Raw genomic sequence first — 17463 nt, forward strand, 5'->3', positions numbered from 1 at the left:
AGCTTCTTAACCTTTTTGTTTTAGCCATGTCAAGGTTAAAAGAGTTGTAAGTGAACTGTCCAAAATTTTCGTAATTGTGAAATGGCTCTTTCTTAATGCTTCACTTGAAATATCTTTGCAGGGAAGCTGGTGATATTTGGGCAAACCTAATCTCTGTTCTGAGTAATATTAGCTGTGTGATACAAAGAAAGAGCTGTGCTCAAGTGGGTGAATGGCTTATGTTTTCAACTAAAAAAAGAGAAAACATTTGCCTCAGCACTTTAGCCTTATATCTGTTATAAATGTCTTTCAGGTTGCTTTCAGAATTGTCCAAACATATCAGAACTTAACATGTTTACTATGCTTACTTTTCATATTAACTGTATTCTAATGAAATAAAGGCTTAATTTGGATGGTATTTTCTGACACTGATGATACTAAAAATATGTTGAACTGTAGTTTAAAGTGCAGCTGAGACTATTTCACTGTGATTAAAGCAACTTCACAAAGTATTATTTAATCTACAGATTTAGTTTGCTTTCAAGGTTAATAATTTCATTGTGGAAATGACTTTTTGGAAGAAAAGGTCTAGGATATTAGCCAATATGTGAGGTAAAATCTCCCTTAAGCGTGCTATTGCTTCAAGGTATGTTACTATATATTATTCATGTTTTCTAGGTATGCCCTTATATGTCAGCAATGTTTTTCTCACAATGGTATGGCTTTGAAGGAGGAGTTTGAATACATAGGTAAGAGCTAATCCTTTTTTAGACTGTATTACTTGGCTAATGTTTCATAACAAACATGCATCATACTTCATTTTGGCTGCAGCTGAGTACTTAGCTGACATTGTGAAGTACCACTTCATGTGGGAACATTTTTTGTTAACTTATTACTCTGTTTTTTAAGATTTACTTCAAGGCTTGGAGAAGTACTTTATTGCAACCTTCAGGTCATGGATTTTATGTGTAGAAAACTATTCAGTAGAAATAAGCTTCCTCCAATACATCCCTGAACATTGCTACTGGCTATGAATGGTTCTCAGAAGGGTTTTATGTTGAGAAACTATCTGACATTAAAGTGTGCCTCTTTCACCAGAACTTAAACTAAATTTTCCTTTGGCAAGAAGATCTTGGGGGCGTATTGGAAAAAGAGTGGGAACAAGCCCTAGGGGCCTATATGTGAATTTATGGCTGACAATAACTTAAGACAGACACAGCTCTTTATTGAACACAGATGTTGTATATTGCCTGCTTTCTACCACAAGTGTAAGCCTGATACTTAAGAAACTAGGGATTCCTAGATAAATCTTCTATTTCATTTTGTTTTGTTTACTTTTATGAGTAAATATACTGCATTGTAACAATAAGCTAAATGTTTCCTATGAAACCAAAGATAAGTAGTCTATATGTTATCTTAGTTCTTATGAGTTCACAACTCAACTGTACCAGAAACTGCCACTTCCCCCCTTGTCTTGATGAGAGTGGGGGAGGACAAAAAGAGTTATTTAAAAGAGTTATTTAAAGTATTAAATGATATCCAGTACTTCTGCAAAACAAACCAGCTTTTTCTTTTCTTAATTAAGCACCACTGGAGCAGAATGCTCCTCAGAAAGCAGAGTGAAACATACCCTATGGAATTCCTAACATCTCCTAACACTTCCTAACATCAGAGTGTGAGGAAAGTGGTGTCTTAAGGGTAGGGGAAAAATAATCTGCCAACTTAATTCTTTTGTAGGAAAGAATAGAACAACACCATGTGGCAGCATCTGGCACTACTGAATTGCATGATTTTGTTCATTGTGGTTGAATCTTTCACAGTGTTGGGCAGTACTCAGTTCAGCAGAGCTGAAAGCAAGCAGGTTTCTAAAAACCAACTGTCTGCTGAATTTAAAAAAGGACTTATATAGAACAACTTATGTAAATTTGGTGGAGGTGCTGTCTGGTACTCATAGTCACTTAGTTAACTGGTTTTGGTATTTTAAAGCATCAGAATATAGTGTAGGAATAAAGGTGAAATGTGAAGCTAATTAGTGAGGCTGCTTACTGGGTGTGCTTTGTGGTATAGCATTTAGATGTGCCTACTGCTTCTTCCTGAATCCTGCAAGAAAAACTAGACCTCAGGCTCCACGACTTCCAGACTTCAGTTTTGAAAAAAGGCCAACTACAGAATTGCGATCTCAAATGGAGCCTCTGGAACCCAGAGAGAGAAGGCCCCAGGAGACTGAACAGGCAAAAGGTAAGTACTGATCTCATGAAGTCTGCTCTTTTCCAAATGTTTAATGAAATTCACTGTCATCTAGCTCTCTGTTGAGCTAAGTTTTCTGGTAAGAATGACAACAGCTGAAGTACTCAAACACTGCTCCAAACAGGGTTCCTGGTGAGGTGATCAGTGACCAGAGTCTGTCAGTGTTAAAGGTCAATGCCCTTAACATGCTTTAGCTTTTGATCAACCCTCAGTTGGGTAGGCAGTTGATCTAGATGATTGTTGTTGGTCCATTCTAATTGAAATAGTGCAGTTTATTCTGATTTCATAAGAAGTGCAGTTTGTATTTTTTTTTTCAGTTCTTGTCTCTGGTCCTAGCTTAGGTTGTTGATAGTAGTGTCTTCTTTCCTGTGCCCTAAAATGTCTTCATATTTCTCATTATTTTGTGCAAATGATGGCATAACATATTTTTTCACTCTAGTGTTACTGACAAACGGATAGAAAAGGCTGTAAATTACAGAAATCGTTAAGGAGGGAGTATGTCCCAAAGTAGTTAACTTTCACTGTGTTTGGCAGGTCATTTGATTGAGGTGTGTTGGAATTTCTGCCTTTGTTCCTTTTGCTCTTTTCCTCAGGGCAGGAAAATCTAGTAAAACTGCCTTGTTTAATTTCAGGTAGTTCAAAGACAAATTGTCAATTTTAATTTAACATAGTTCCTTTTGAGACGTTTTATAGTCTACAGATACAGTAGGCATCTGGTGTACAGCCAGCAGGAAGATGCAGTGTTTTAAAAGACTCCAGAAATCATAATTTCAGACCAGAGGATCTCCAGTTAGTTGTGCTGTTGAGTGCTTGATGGGACTTTGTTAGCTTAAGCAGGGGTCCTGGAGGAAAACTAACAGACAGTGTGCAGCCCTGAGGTTCAGACTGGAAACACCCAACTGTGGGAAACTGTCAGAGTGTAATAGAGTGCTTCTGCTGGATTATTTTGAGCAGGGAGTACAAAATAACATTGGGTGTTACTTTCTGACATGGGAAGGCTACACAAAACCAGTAGGGAAGTCATATTTAGAGGTGGCAGTCTCTGGGTATGGCCTCATGAGGGTGCATTGTAGTGAAAACTTGCTTTCTTTTCCTGTACCATAGTGCACTCTTACCTCAGTAAAAGTGCTGTTACTGGCATGAAAGTAAGCCTGAAATCAAATGGATGAAACGGAGCCAATGAAATTATCTCATTTGCCCTTAAATTCTGGTGTTATTTTTTTAGCAAGGGGAGGGTAGCTTCTTGTGGGTAGCTTCTACTTTTGAACTTAGAAGATTCTTACAGAAAAAGGCATACTTTGTTTCTGGGATCTTTAAATGTGCTTGTTTTCTTCTGTCTGACTCAAGTAGAGAGGTCCTTGAAGAGGGCTGTTCAATTCTTGGAGGCATGTGCCTCACGGGTTTTTGAATATTATCCATTACTGCAGGTTTTTAGAGAGAGATAAGGAGATGTGCTTGCTAATTAATCTGGTATTATCATTGAAAGAAATTATTATGAACCTATGCCTATAAAGGTCTGAGCTGCTGAGTCTGTCTACAGTTGTTGTAAAGAATGTAAAATCTGAAGAATTACTGTGAGATTGCAATTAACCAGTTCAGATGTAGGAATGAAAACTGTGAGATAAGTTGCTTTTTAGAGAAGCAGAATTTTATCAAACATTTCAGCAGAAAAATAGGATGGATTTATTGCAGTAAATATGATTTTAACCAATTTACCTTTAACAATGAAAATGACTTGGTTTTTTTTCTGATGTGGTCTTGTATTAATGTGCTGCTTTATTTAAAAACAGCAGGAAAAGAAACTGCTGTGAGCTTCATTGTCCAGTTGTCTTTTTCTGATAGGAAGTAGATGGTAAGATTTTGCTCAAGAAGTGTAAGTAAGTGAGTGGTATACAGACTTTTGGTTTTCAATGTTAAATAGCAGATATTTTCTGAATGTTTATTCTCCAAGATGATACAAACCATTCTGTTTTGATAATTACTAAGCAGCCAGAAATAGAGTATATCTTAGTACTTTACATAGCTCTGAGAAATGTTGTGTTGATTTAGAGGAGGCCAGTGCCTGCCTGTGACTTGTCACAAAGGAATCTCTTCTCAATGAGAAAATATTTTCACTAAATCACTTTTCCACTGGAACTGTAATGTGAAACATAACTGCTTACATGCAGTTGGGGTTTATTAATAAATGAACACATTCCTTGATTGTAAGTTTTAAGGTATGAAGCTGTCATTAAGGTACAGCTCTGGGGAAGGTTTTTGTTCACCACAGTAAAATAGCTGCTGTCATAGCAAGAATAGAGAATATATCTTCACTTACAGATGTAGACAAACATTAACATCAGGAAACCAACTTCACCACAATGCTGGCAACACAGGGGAGTACAACTCTTACCTGTAATTCATTTATACCATAGCTGTGTAGCTCAAGGAAATGGCAAAATAATGTGATAAAGAAATGCTATAAATATTTTTTACCAGTCAGCTACTTTAGCTAATGGGTAGAGCATGAAGCTGAATCTTTTTTCCAGTTGTGTGCTCATGTAGTGACAGGCATGTTACATGCTACTCCTGTGGTTAAGAGATCTGAAGAATGCTTATGGAGAGTGCCATTGGCACTGAACTTGAAATTTTGTTTTAAACCTCTGGAAAATGGAGTCATCAGCTGTCAGTCTGGTGCAGATTACTGGCACAAGCATCATGCTTCCTTATTCAGCAGATTAATTTAGGAAATTTAAGTACCAGAGTGAAGCAATAAACTTCAGCTCTTTTCTTACCTTTCCCATAAATGGCTTGATTTTGATCCCCTCCTCCTCCCATCAAAGGCTAGTTGGTTCTCTCATGTAGGTATCTTAAATGTATCAATGTTTGGATCATATTGAAAGAGCCAACAGGAAGCACTTTAGCCTCTGGATTAATTTTGTCTTGCCTTTATTTAGTACTGTTAGGCTCTTCTTGATTCAGGTTTAGCATTTCACAGTATTTTGAAACAAATTTATTTTCACAGTATTTTGAAAAAAAATTAACTGCATCAGTCTTTTGTGTTGAATGTCTGATGTTGATATTTAGAGGTCTTCATTAGATGAAGATTTGAACTTCAGACTTCACCACAGTGGTGAAACACTTTGTGGACTACTTTATGTGATGTCTCTAGATTTGTATGGGATTCCTTGGTCATTTAGCTCAAATATTTTTATGATTACTTAATACTGTCACTTGTAAGGATTCTTGGGATACAGCAACTGCTAGTATGTTTGAAAGGGTTTCCATTATAAAGGCAGGTGCAGAAACTTGGCTTGTTCAACGGAAGGGGTCACAATAATGATCTCTGCCAGAAATAATGACATTTCAAGTGTGTGCTCATTGTGAGTTCTACCATAAATGGAGCTTGGCTTTGGGCAAGTGTTGCAGAAAGCTTTTCTAGCAATGAAACTGATGGAAGACAAAGGACTAATATGTCTAGAACTCGATTTCTCAAGCAGACTTAAATCAGCTCACCTTGACTTTAATAACTTGTAAACAAATTCTTTTGATTTAAAAATGTATTATGTTTCCAGTCAACCACAGTTCAGTTTTGCTGAACAACAAAATGCCTTTTGAGTTGCCTTTTTGGTAGGACATATTCTCTGACTTGTTTCAAAGGCTTCACAAGAGCTTTCTGTGACACCAAAGTCACTAACAGATTACTGTGAGACACATGTTCTTTAAAAGTGCTCAGACAGGTGGCACTATGTAGAAATCTATCTTAAAGGAGAGCTGTAGTAGTGAAGAATACTTGTCCCAAAGCTACTTGAAAGCACAAGCAGCTTTATTTTAGAGCTCTTACACTATTTTTATGAATTCCCACTTAATAGGCATTTTCTAGTTAATTTAATAGTGATGCAGTATTATGATTTCACTGGTTACTCATTGAAATACTCTCTGCAACAGGAGCAAGAATGGCTGACTTGTTACAGTGTGAAGTGCATATACGTTCTAAGTACTAATCACTAAGCTCGAGTGTTGAGGGGAAAAGCTGCTGTAGCCAGGAGCAGGTTTTTTAAGGTTCATTGTTGCAGCTCTTAAATGTGCAGCAAGTGTAGGGCTGTTTTTGCTGTTAAGATCATGTGGGTGAAGCTACATTCTGTGGTTAAATGATGGATTAAGTATTCCTCATCAAGAACACTTAAATTGTCTTTTGTCATCTTTTAAAGTTTGTTGTCAGAACTTTCACTTGTTGGCTGCTGCTCTTACAAAGATTTTATTCATGCACTATTTAAACCAGGTTGACTTTAGGCAAGCTTTCCAGTAATTGGTGTATTTAAAATGGAATCACTATATATTTTTAATGAGACTGATCATGTTTGTGGTTGGAGTTAGCATCACTTACTGTGAATGCCCTGGCTACTCGTTTAAGGGACCTGCTCTTTAGTTTCTTGTAACTTTCTCAGACTGCATTATAAGACCAAAATTTTTCATGCAAATTTGTATTACTATAAATTCTGTAGAGTTTCAAGAGTTTCAGTTAGTTTGCCCAAGACCATACTGAAAGGAAAACTCATACAATACCTGACAATTTTTGTTTAAATAAGCAGTGTCTCCATACCTTTTAGTAGAATATAAAAATGAGACCACTGTCCTGTTCTTTTGATTATAGTTAGAATATGCATTTCTTCAGGTTTTCTCCTTTCCATTAGAAGCTTCTGCTGATGGCTGTGATTGTCCCTGGGTTTTACATCAAAAATGTTATAAATGCTTAGCATCCTTCTGATCAGACTGAGCAAACAATCTCTTTACTTTTTTGACTCAAGCCTGAAGACCAGCAATAAAGGAATGTAACTCAAGTGTGGAGGGATTGGAGCAGGAAAATGCACAAACTTATTCATAGAATTCGAGGCAGAAGAAAAAATGCAGAGATGAGACAGAAAGAAAACTGACAGTTGGGAGATAAAGATTGAGTACAGACAGAGATGGGATCAAGATGGAAATTAAGGAGCAGAAGAGAGTGGGATGGCTTGGAAAATAACTGAGAACATTAATTTGCTTGGGCAGAAATAGGAGGGTTGAAAAATTTTTAACAAGAAGCCAGGGCAGGTGTTGAGCAGCTTGTGGTTGAGACAGCAGGGAAAGAATCAGGAGGTGAGTCAGCTACAGACTTGCTAAAATGAAAGATCCAGTCTGAGAAAACAACGGAGAAGCTGGGCTGCTCTGAGCAGTCTGAAATGAAGCCTGGAACTAGCTAGGCAGAGGTTTGTGTGGAAAGAGGTCTTCAGTTCTTGGTGACAGATGGCTTTTGTACAAGGTCTGCTGGACAGGGGTGTGCAACAGCTCTTCTACTCAGTCACGGGCCAAGAAGCCAGAGCTTCTAAAACTTTCAGCTCTGCTTGAATTCTGTATCAGCCTGAGGCAGTCTGATTTACTTTCAGACTTCTACCCTACATGTTCTGATCAACATGAACATGTGACATTTGACTGACACTTGTTTTCTGAGAGGTTGATATTGGGACCAGTGCTGCTTGATGTCTTTGTCAGGAACATGGACAGTGGGCTTGGGCACAGTTCAGCAGGTTTGCTGATGATGCTGAGCTGTGTGGTGCAGGGCAGGGATTCCATCCAAAAGGATCTTGAGAGGCTGGAGAGGTGGGACTGTGAACCTCATGAAGTTCAGCAAGGCCATGTCTAAGGTCCTGCATCTGGATCAAGGCAATCCCAAGCTCAAGTACAGGCTGAGCAGAGAATGAATTGAGAGTAGCCCTGAGGAGAAGGATGTGAGGATGTTGGTTGGCAAGAATCTCAGCATGACCTGGCAATGTGTGATTGCAGCCCAGAGAGCCAACCATGTCCTGCCATTGTATTTGGCATCACATATGTTTAATTTTTTCCCCTTTCTCTTCATTATTAGGCTATTCTGATTTTAACCTAGGGGTTTAACTTTTACTGTTATTCTCCTTCCCATCCCACCAGGGTGGCAGGAGGGTGGGTGGGGGAGTAAGCAAGTGTCTGGTCTGCAACCCAGCTGCAGGCTGGGTTAAACCACAGCAGGCCCCTGGCATAAGAAGGACATTCTCCTTTTGGAGCAAGTCTGGAAGAGGGCCACAAACAGGGCCAGAGGGCTGGAGCACCTGTCCTGTGGTGATAGGCTGAGAGGGTTGGAGCTGTGCAGCCTGGAGAAGAGAAGGCTTTGGGGAGACCATAGAGTGCCTTCCAGGATCTAGAGGGGCTCAAGAAAGTTGGAGAGGGACATGATCCAAGGGCATGTAGTGATAGGACAAGGCAGAAGAGATAGGAACTGAAAGAGTAGGTTTAGATGAGGTATTGGGAAGGAATTTTTCACTGTGAAGAGGGATGAGACACTGTAACAGGCTGCCCAGAGAAGCTGTGGCTGCCCCATCCCTGGAAGGATGGGGCTTTGAGCAACTTGGTCTAGGGGAAGGTTGGAATCAGATTGATCTTTAAGGCTGCTTCTAACCCAAACCACTCTATGGAATTAGAAACATTTGATAAGGCTAACATTTTTGAGCTGTAACTTTCAATTTTGCACACTGTTCCCCTTTACAGTATGTATTAGTACTGCATAGTACTGAGTATTACTGGTCAATAAATCAACTGCCATCAGCAATACCATTCTGCAGTACCTTTGTGTCATTTAGTGCAGCACTACATTCAGTTTTTCAGTGCTTATGCTTATTTCAAAATATGACTCTTACTTTTCTTATGCTACAGAAGTCTTGCTGGGAAGCTAGAATATACTTCTTTAGAGGCAGTACTTAGAATAAATGTTTTTGATTTTAAAAATATGCTTGTTATCAAAGAAATTCCCACCCTAGATGAAGAGTAAGTATACTCACTCCTGTGCAACCATCCTACGCTACCCCAGGGAAGAGAGAATATGCAATAATTTTCATTTGCTGGTTTGATATATTTGGTTTTTTTCCCCGATTATCAGACTCCTTATGTTTAAAGTGATTTCAATCAAGAATGTTTTAGTTTGTGTACAGATTGAACTGTTATAAAAAAAAGTTCAACAGCTGGTGAAATACATTAGCAAAGACAAAGAAACTGAATTGCCATAGTTTTTTTAACATCTCACTTTAGTAAACAAGTTTAGAAGGCTTCTGTTGAGGATGAACATATGCAAGTAATACCTTAGTGACAGCTAAGCTCTTTTCCATAGTATTTTTCCCCTTAAATTTTAATTGTTTTACATGTGACCATCTTAGAAAAACCAAAGCTTTTATGGCTTGAGAATGTCATGCAGTTACTAGTCAAAACCTGTATGCAATTGCAGAATGTTTAATTTGTTTTTAATAATATTAGTTGCCTCTTAATTTCTGCAAATGGCTATTTTGTAATTTTTCTTTTCACAGAATCTGAAGATGATGGAGTCCGGCTCGTTGAGACAAATGACACAGATGATAAAGCACCAAGTTCTGAGCATCTAAATGATAAGCTAGCTGAAGAAGTCGAAAAAGAAGAAGCAGAAAACATTTCAACAACTGAAGAGGCTATTTCAGAGTCTACTTCAGCTGAACAAAGTGAAGAATCTTTAATAAAAGCAGAATAAAATACTTCAAGTGCCTTCTGTAGCTAGTTTTTAGCTTTGTTCATGCCTGTTGTTACTATTCAGGTGAGCTTTTTTTAATGGTACAACTTAAAAATCTTGCTTGGGCTTAAACTGCCTCAACTGCCACAGTGTGTCAAAGCTATGTGTAGAGTGGGTATTGTAAATTCAGCATGTCTCTTTAAGTTAACACATAGAGTGTGTAGTTGGTTGAAGTCTAACAGTTGTAGCCCTTGTTCAGTTTGCATATTGAAAAACTTCAAAGTACAAGCTTTGCTAAAATCTGACATCTCTCTAGCTGTCACACATTAAGAACAATTACTGATGGCAATTGACCTAGTAGGTTTGGTCTAGTGAACTAAAGATGCTTTTTATGCTGCCCTGTTCAAATGGATTGAGTACACGTTTAATACACAGATGTTTACAAGCTACAGTGTCATCCAATGTTTGACTTAAGCGTATGGAAGTGTCAATGAAGTGCTGTTAATATTATTCATTGTCTAACTTCTGACAGAATTCAGTTAAATGGCACTTGGATAAATGGCATCTCCTTTGGTGTTTGCGTTGCAGATGAACCAGAGGCACCTACATGCAAAACTGTTTTGTGTTTACATGAAATATAAGAAGTCTCTGCACTTGATTGTACTTGAATACAAAGCACTATTTATACCTGTACTATAATGACAAGATATAAGTGAATTTTGTGCCTTTGTGTATTTTGTTAAAGGAAAATAAAGACATCTAGCAGCAATACTTGCTTTGTGATTCCTAAAACTGAAGAGAATTCATGTTCTGCTGTATGCAGCTAATCAACAGTTACTTTGTGCAAGTTCAGAAGGAATGTGCCACCTTAATAGGAGCATGTCTATTTGTAGCTGAGGTGGCTTTGACAGGATAGAAATGGATCCCTGATGAAAAGGGGAAGTGCATGTGCATTTGCCAAAAGGCTTTTCTAACTGTACCTAGGGCTAGTTGATACTATTTAATATTACAGTTGCAATGAATATTTGCTGCTGGATTACTGAAAATGTAATTTTTTAAATTGCATTGCTTTTTAAGATAAGGACATTTGTTACACATTTCCTGTTAAATGTAACAGCTGGGATCCTGGATTGGAAGTTTTCTGGTGTCTGAGAGATACCTAAGTCAATCAGATTTTTTTAGAAATAAATGCTGAACATATGTGACTTGGTTGATTTAGTAATATTTTGGATAAAATTTTTATTTTGTAGTGTTGTGTACCTCACTACAGGGAGAGGCAAATTTCAAAACCATTTTTACTGTCTTGGTTCCAAAGAGAAATGGTTTTTACACTGTAAAGATAATAAAACCCCTCAATCTTAGTAGTTTGTGAGTCCTCTACAAGAAAAGCATGTTTCTCAATGTGACCTTAGTATCCATGTCTTTATACAAGACATAATTATTACATGAACAACAGCAATTAATTTTCTTTCTCAACTGCATGCTTTATTTTCTGATTCTTTGGGGATAGTTTAGAAGCTCAGCCTCACATCAGTCAGAAACAAGTGTGGTCTCTGTTTAGATTAAGAAGGAATTTTTTTCTGTTTCACTATATTAATTGCAGTTAATATTTTATTTAGCAATCTTAATAGACAGAACGTAGGTGTGTAATTAAAGGAGTACTCATAGGTGTTTGTCTCTATTTACATGAACAATTAGCAAATAGGTATTTTATGTGTGACTGTCTTAGTTGGGAATACAAAGAAAACGATGCCTTTTCAGGACATGTCTTACAGTATGAGAAAAGTACGGGGCACAAAGTGATAGGGGAATTAATTTTTTAATACTGTGAGAGAATACATTTTAGATTACAGAATTTATTTTAAATGGAAACAATTTTGCCTGAAAGGTGGCAAAGCTTACTTATTTTTTTGTAAGTTGCTAATCTCTACACTGTGTTTTGTGCCTCACTGATTTATCTGCTTAAAGGCTTATTTCTTTGGAGAGAAAACAAATCACAGACCTTGTGAGTAATTCAGCACAGTAAATTGTTGGGTATGCTTACATTATGAGTGCTAAAAAGAAGTAAAATTTGATATCTTGTTCCATCATATGGGAGATGAAGGCATGAATTACTGTCAGTTCAGAACTTAAGGTTGCTCTAGGCACAGATATTACTTCCTTTTAAAAATGTGTATCTGAAGTGTCTGGTCTTTTGTAGAGTAATTTCAGGTCCTTTCCATGACAAGCAGTGGCTGAGCTGTAATGCATGTAAATATCTATAGAATTGACTGAGAAAACTTGATATTGGACCTACATATTAAAAATGTGAAAATATACATGTTCTAGGCTAAAACATGTCCTGCTTTGGCCAAAGAAACTGATGTTTTTAGGATTTTGGGAGTGTGAACTTTTTTGTGAAAAAGGAGCCCTAGTATTTGGAGAGGTTGGGGTGGGGAATTATTTCTCCCAAGATTCTTAAATGTCACATGAGAAACTTTCCACTTTTTGTTTAATATATGACTGAATATATCAAATATATCAAGTAGAGACAGTCAACCTGATGTGAAAACAAATACTGTTTAGAATGTGAAAAACCTGCTTTGTGACCTAAAAATACCTACAACATTTGAGCACAGGAAGATTTAGTTCTAAGTGCATGATAGAATTGTCCTAAAATACTTTCATACTTAAAAAAAAGTGTATGAGCAGTCATTTCCATTAACTGCTTCAGAAGGCTTGAAGATTATGTAAAGGATGTCCTAGAATTTTGGTAGAGAAAAAAAATCTATTTTTAACTTTCTAATTTTTCAGGGATTTAAAGCCCTCTAGTAAACGAGGGCACAGGGTTAATCAGTGGGTGAATTCAGGCTCATGATGATACATATGACCATTATGGACTGAGCTGTTCTCATTTTACAGTAAGCATTCACATGTTACTCCTGCCAAGTGTGGGTGCCCAGTCCTGATACCAATATGGGAAGAGGATTCTGTTTCTGCAGCAGTTGCTTCTTGGCTTCTGTGTACTGTAACTGTGGCAATAGTAAAAGGCACCTGTCCAAGAGGAATTGAATCCAAAAATAGTTGTAAATGAACAGCAGTAACCACACTTAGTCATGTCTTTGTAACACCAAAAAAACCTTGGAAGTAGGAGTATGTAGTCAAAAAAAGTACAGCAATTGTTGTATTTGACTCTTAAGAATGAGGAAATGGAAGAAAGTAGAGGGAAATAAATTCAAGAACTACTGTGGTTCCTTATTTTGTTGTCTTCTGACTTCTTGGCATGTACTCATACCTCAATTTTTTCAGAAGTACTGAGATTTCTCACAGGACTAGGCTTCTACAATGTCATAGGTGCCCTCTTTCCTTCTGTGGCCAGGATGAAAAGCAAGATTGAGTGGACTAGTGAAGTAATACTTAGCAAGCTTGTTGCTGTAGTGTTTTTATTGACTGGAATATTGTGAATAACTGTAGAAATGTCCTTTATTCACTTATAGTTTATAAACTGGGGAGGAGTTATCTTGACTGTGTAAAAACCGTCACAAAAGACAAATGAGTGTTCTACTTCAAAATAAATTGAGATGAGGCAGTCAGATTTACATTTTACTTTAGAAATGAGTTAAAAAAGGCAATAGTATTTTGAATTCTAGTACTTTTTCTAAAGGAGAACACAATTGATTTTTCTTGGACCATTTGAATTAAAACATTAGGTGGGTTCTTGGTATGGTGATTTCTCAAGAAATCTGTTTAGCCTCCATGCAGGAAAGAGACGCTCCCAAGGAATGGAAAATGAAGGTAATGCAAAAGTTGATGGTTTAGGAATGGAATAGAGATTATCAAAAGCAAGTAACTAAGGGTGGGTATGGTTGCCTTAAAGTTAAGAAGGCTGAACACTATGTGTTGCTTGAGTAGAAGACAATGGAAGGACTTAATAATGGAGTTGGGGTAGAGGAGGGTGTGGTTTTTTTCTTTTTTGAACCAAGTCTTAATCAAGAGATAAGAAAGATGAGTTTAAAGAGATTTTTTTCAGAAAATGTGGTAGGATTTGGCTGTTACCACATGGCAATACGTAACTCGGGTTACTATCATGTTCCTATGTCAGAAATAAGGATGGAATTGACAAGGAATCTTATTAGAGAATTTTGTTTGCTTTTGAGAGTTAATTCCAGAATAAACACATGACAATAACTTGGTAGAAAAAAGCTGTCTAGCTATTATGAGAGACTTAGGAATTTTTTTAACCTTCAAAGGCTAGGGAGAAACACTTCTTTGTTGGTATATGGTTCTGATCATAGCAATATTTGTAAACTTGTGGTTTTGTGATGTTGGAGGAGTGAGAAGGCTTGGGGAAACTTTCATTATTCAGTAGCTAAGTCTGCTACTAAAAACTTTACAAAAATTAAAGACTCTTTAAGTCTAAACACATTCAGTACAGAAGTACTGGATGTAAAGAAAATTTTAAATAAGCTTACTTCTTCTTAGTAAATTAGTTACTTCTCCATATTTATTCTGCTGCTGGAATGAGGTTTTGTTAGGTATTCTACAATGAGGAAAACTGTGGGATAAGGGATGTCCTGTCTGTGAATGTTGCACTAGAACAATATCCTTGAAGATTCATTTTGTTTCTTTGGCAAATAATAATTTGACCAGTTCGCTGAGTGTTCTCAAGCAAAATCTTTAGGCCTTCATTTCCTTCCATGTCTTACAGACTGTTTTTAGTTTAGTTTGTTTTTTTTTTTTCCCTTAATTTCTCTTAAGAGGTTCTTTCCTGTCCAGTCATGTGGTTGAAAGTTAATGCCTCAGATGTCAGCATCTCATGTTTCAGTTCCCTTCTAGAATTGGTAAAATGCAGCCCTGTCCAGAATTCTGGTGTAGTGAGCCTCTGAAGGAGACTGTGCAGAACACATATCCTTAATACAGGCTAATCTAAAAAAAAGGCTGTAGATACATCAAGTGCAGAGACATTAGGAGGAGAGTAAGTTTTCCAGGAATAAAGACTGAAAGTTTGAAAGTTCCTAATAATTTGGGCAAATAGCCTTGCAGGAGGGATTAGATTTAAAATGAGAGGGCAATAAAAGATTGCTCCATGACTGGTGGATTGTGTTTGATTGATGGCATGTGATTTCTTATAATTGCTTAAGAATGTATTTGATGGCAGTGTATGGGCAATGGAGATTTTTGGTGGTTGTCAGAAAGTTCTGATTCACTGACAGGAAAACGTATGTGAAATGATTACTGGTCTTTGGCAGCGCTCCTCTCTTCCATGGTGTGGTCTTTAGGTGGAATTCATATGTCTCAGGTTTGTGGAAGGTGTTGAAGGCAAGGAATTACAGCTGGTGGGGTTGACTGGCTCCAGATCCTGGTGTATAGTCATGCACCAATGTTTCTGTCAGAGGAGAGACTGTAAACTTCCATCAGAAATATGTCCTAGTTGAGCCTGTCTGGTAGTCTGAAATTCAGTGCACTTCCTGCTTTGGATTGTTGACCTTTGTACGAGAAGAATGGCATCCTGAGTAAGTGGGAATTCTAGCCTTGGGTTTTTACTAGAGGTTTGTTTACACAACATTATCTAAATAGGATGAGCTCCAATGGTGTTTAACAATGGCAACTGCTACCCCCCAGCATTTAAAAAAATAAGAAATGGAGTTGTCCCTTAAGATTGCAAGTCTCAAGGAATTTGTCTTCACCATTGCTTTTGATTTGTGGGCCTCTCTGGGGTCTTGTCAGGTCACATTCAATCTTTTCTCTGAAAGAATAACGATCCTGTGATTCTATGAAGAATAAGACCTAGAGAGGTATATGATAGGCAGGATAGTGAGAAGAGCTTTAAAATGAAATGTATTGATTATACAATAATTCGTTCCCAAACCATGGGGTTTTGAGATTAAAGCAGACACTTGGAAGATTGTCAGTAGATTATTTAACTTTGCAACAGTAAAAAATCTAAAGCACTGTATCATAATATAACTTTCAAGGTTGCATAAAATCAATTTGATCATGACTTAAATTTTTGGGTAGAAGGGGATGTCGTGACCAAGTCTTGTAATACTGGTTATTTCTCACAGCAGTCACTGTGGGAATAAACCTATTTCAGGACTGCCACTGTAGGTACCTAGCACTGTACTGCTAGGATTTTCAGTGAACAATTACTAATGTTTTTCAGGAGCACCTGAAAGACTTCATAAGCCTTTGCCACTGTGAAATCATGTGTTCTCCTTCTGTTGTGTGACAAAAATAATTTGCAAAAGGGAGATTGCAACCGCCAGAGAAGAATACACGCAGCAAAATCCCAAGATAATCAGATATAGGAGAAAATAAGGAGTGCAGATACTGGAGAGCTGACAATTTTGGGTGTTCAATTTGTAAATTCAAAGTCATCTCTAAATTTGTAAACTTATATTGAAATAATCATTCTTTCTCTCTTTCTCTCTCCATTTTGCTGCCGCAATGAAAATGGAGAAGCTGGATTTGTAGAAAACTCAAGCAACAAAGACCTTCCAGCTCTTCTCAAGTGCCCTCTAATTCCTTGCATCACTTCAAGGAGTTCTGCTCAGTTGATGAAACTTAATTTTTGACTTGTTCAGCACTCAAAAACATTTTACAAAACCACCAAGAAAATTCCTTTTTAAGAAAGCTGTTTTGAATTATGTTTTAAAGGAAATGTGAAAGTTATTTCTTTAGGAATGTTTGTACTTGCATTTTTGTAAAGTGAGCTTTTATTTAAGCAGGAGTACCTGTATATTTATAGATGCTATTGTTGTAATAGTATTGTTGCATTAGTAAAGGGTATGTTTGTTTATGTACTATAAATATTATCTTTAATCAGAAATATTATCTTTAATCGTTCTAATCCTAGATGTAGCCTTGACTATTCATCACCTGCAGTTGAAATTTCATTAAAATCAATGGCAAAAACATTAATTAGTGTGAATTCTTAGGCTCTAATAGACTTCCTGAAATGTCTGTCTTAGCTTTTCTGCTTGTAATTGAGAAAATATTGAACTTGTGCCCCCCTTTTGAAATTTACTATTTTACCAAATGAAGCAAATTTTAAAGCATATGAAATGAAATTGCATAGTTTGTTATTTGAATATATGCTGTCTTTGCTGTGTATGTAAGTTGTTGAGGAAAAAACTGATCATGAAAAAGCTATTTATTTGCCTGAGCTTAATTGATGATTTGAGGTGATAATTCTGTTTAATAGTTCCTTCTGTGCTGGCTGTACTTAATCAACTTGAGTTTTGTAGTTATCTGGGTGTTTTTGAGAACCCCATATGTTCCCAAACAAGGATGAGGGAGCCCCTGCCTCGTTAATGCAGCCCCTGCCCCCTGGTTGGACTGGCATATGTAGGAGAAGAAAGTTGTTCAAGGTTGAGTAGTTTCTGATAGGACCCATTTGTCTGTGCTACAGCCAATTGTGAGAACTCCTGGCTCATGGCATGAGCAGCCAGCTCTCCACCCTCAAAGGTCAGCCTGGCACAGGACTGCAAAATTTTGTGTGTGCTGAGGCAGAGGCAGGAAAACCTGCCTTGACTCAGGATTGAAAATATGTGGCAGCTTCAGAGAGAATTGTGGAGTTGTGAAGGTGCTGACTTTGGCCCACGATTCCATAGACATTTCAGGGTGGGTATTGCAGCTTTTATTGTATCTAAATGGTGATTTATGTCCTTATTCCTCCATTATTGTCCACAAGGTACTGCCCTGTGTCACAGGCCTGTATTACCTAGTTTTTTCAGACT

At 37.3% G+C, this 17463-nt stretch overlaps 1 protein-coding gene across 4 annotated transcripts in view; it reads left to right on the forward strand.

Moving 5' to 3' along the window:
* LNPK (lunapark, ER junction formation factor) overlaps positions 1-16744 on the forward strand; it is a 48598-nt gene extending 31854 nt beyond the window's left edge. For 2 of the 4 annotated variants that reach the window (XM_064718456.1, XM_064718457.1), the window contains exons 11-13: positions 658-728; positions 2047-2217; positions 9570-10514. In XM_064718456.1, coding sequence (XP_064574526.1) covers positions 658-728; positions 2047-2217; positions 9570-9766 — 439 coding nt within the window. In that variant the 3' untranslated portion in view covers positions 9767-10514. Of the gene's footprint in view, positions 1-657; positions 729-2046; positions 2218-9569; positions 10515-16183 lie in introns of those variants that run through there. The other 2 variants (XR_010441062.1, XR_010441061.1) reach the window with 2 other exon arrangements.
* The last annotated feature ends 719 nt before the right edge of the window (positions 16745-17463 follow it).

The sequence above is a fragment of the Zonotrichia leucophrys genome, chromosome 7, assembly GCF_028769735.1.
Source record: "Zonotrichia leucophrys gambelii isolate GWCS_2022_RI chromosome 7, RI_Zleu_2.0, whole genome shotgun sequence".
NCBI lineage: Eukaryota > Metazoa > Chordata > Aves > Passeriformes > Passerellidae > Zonotrichia > Zonotrichia leucophrys.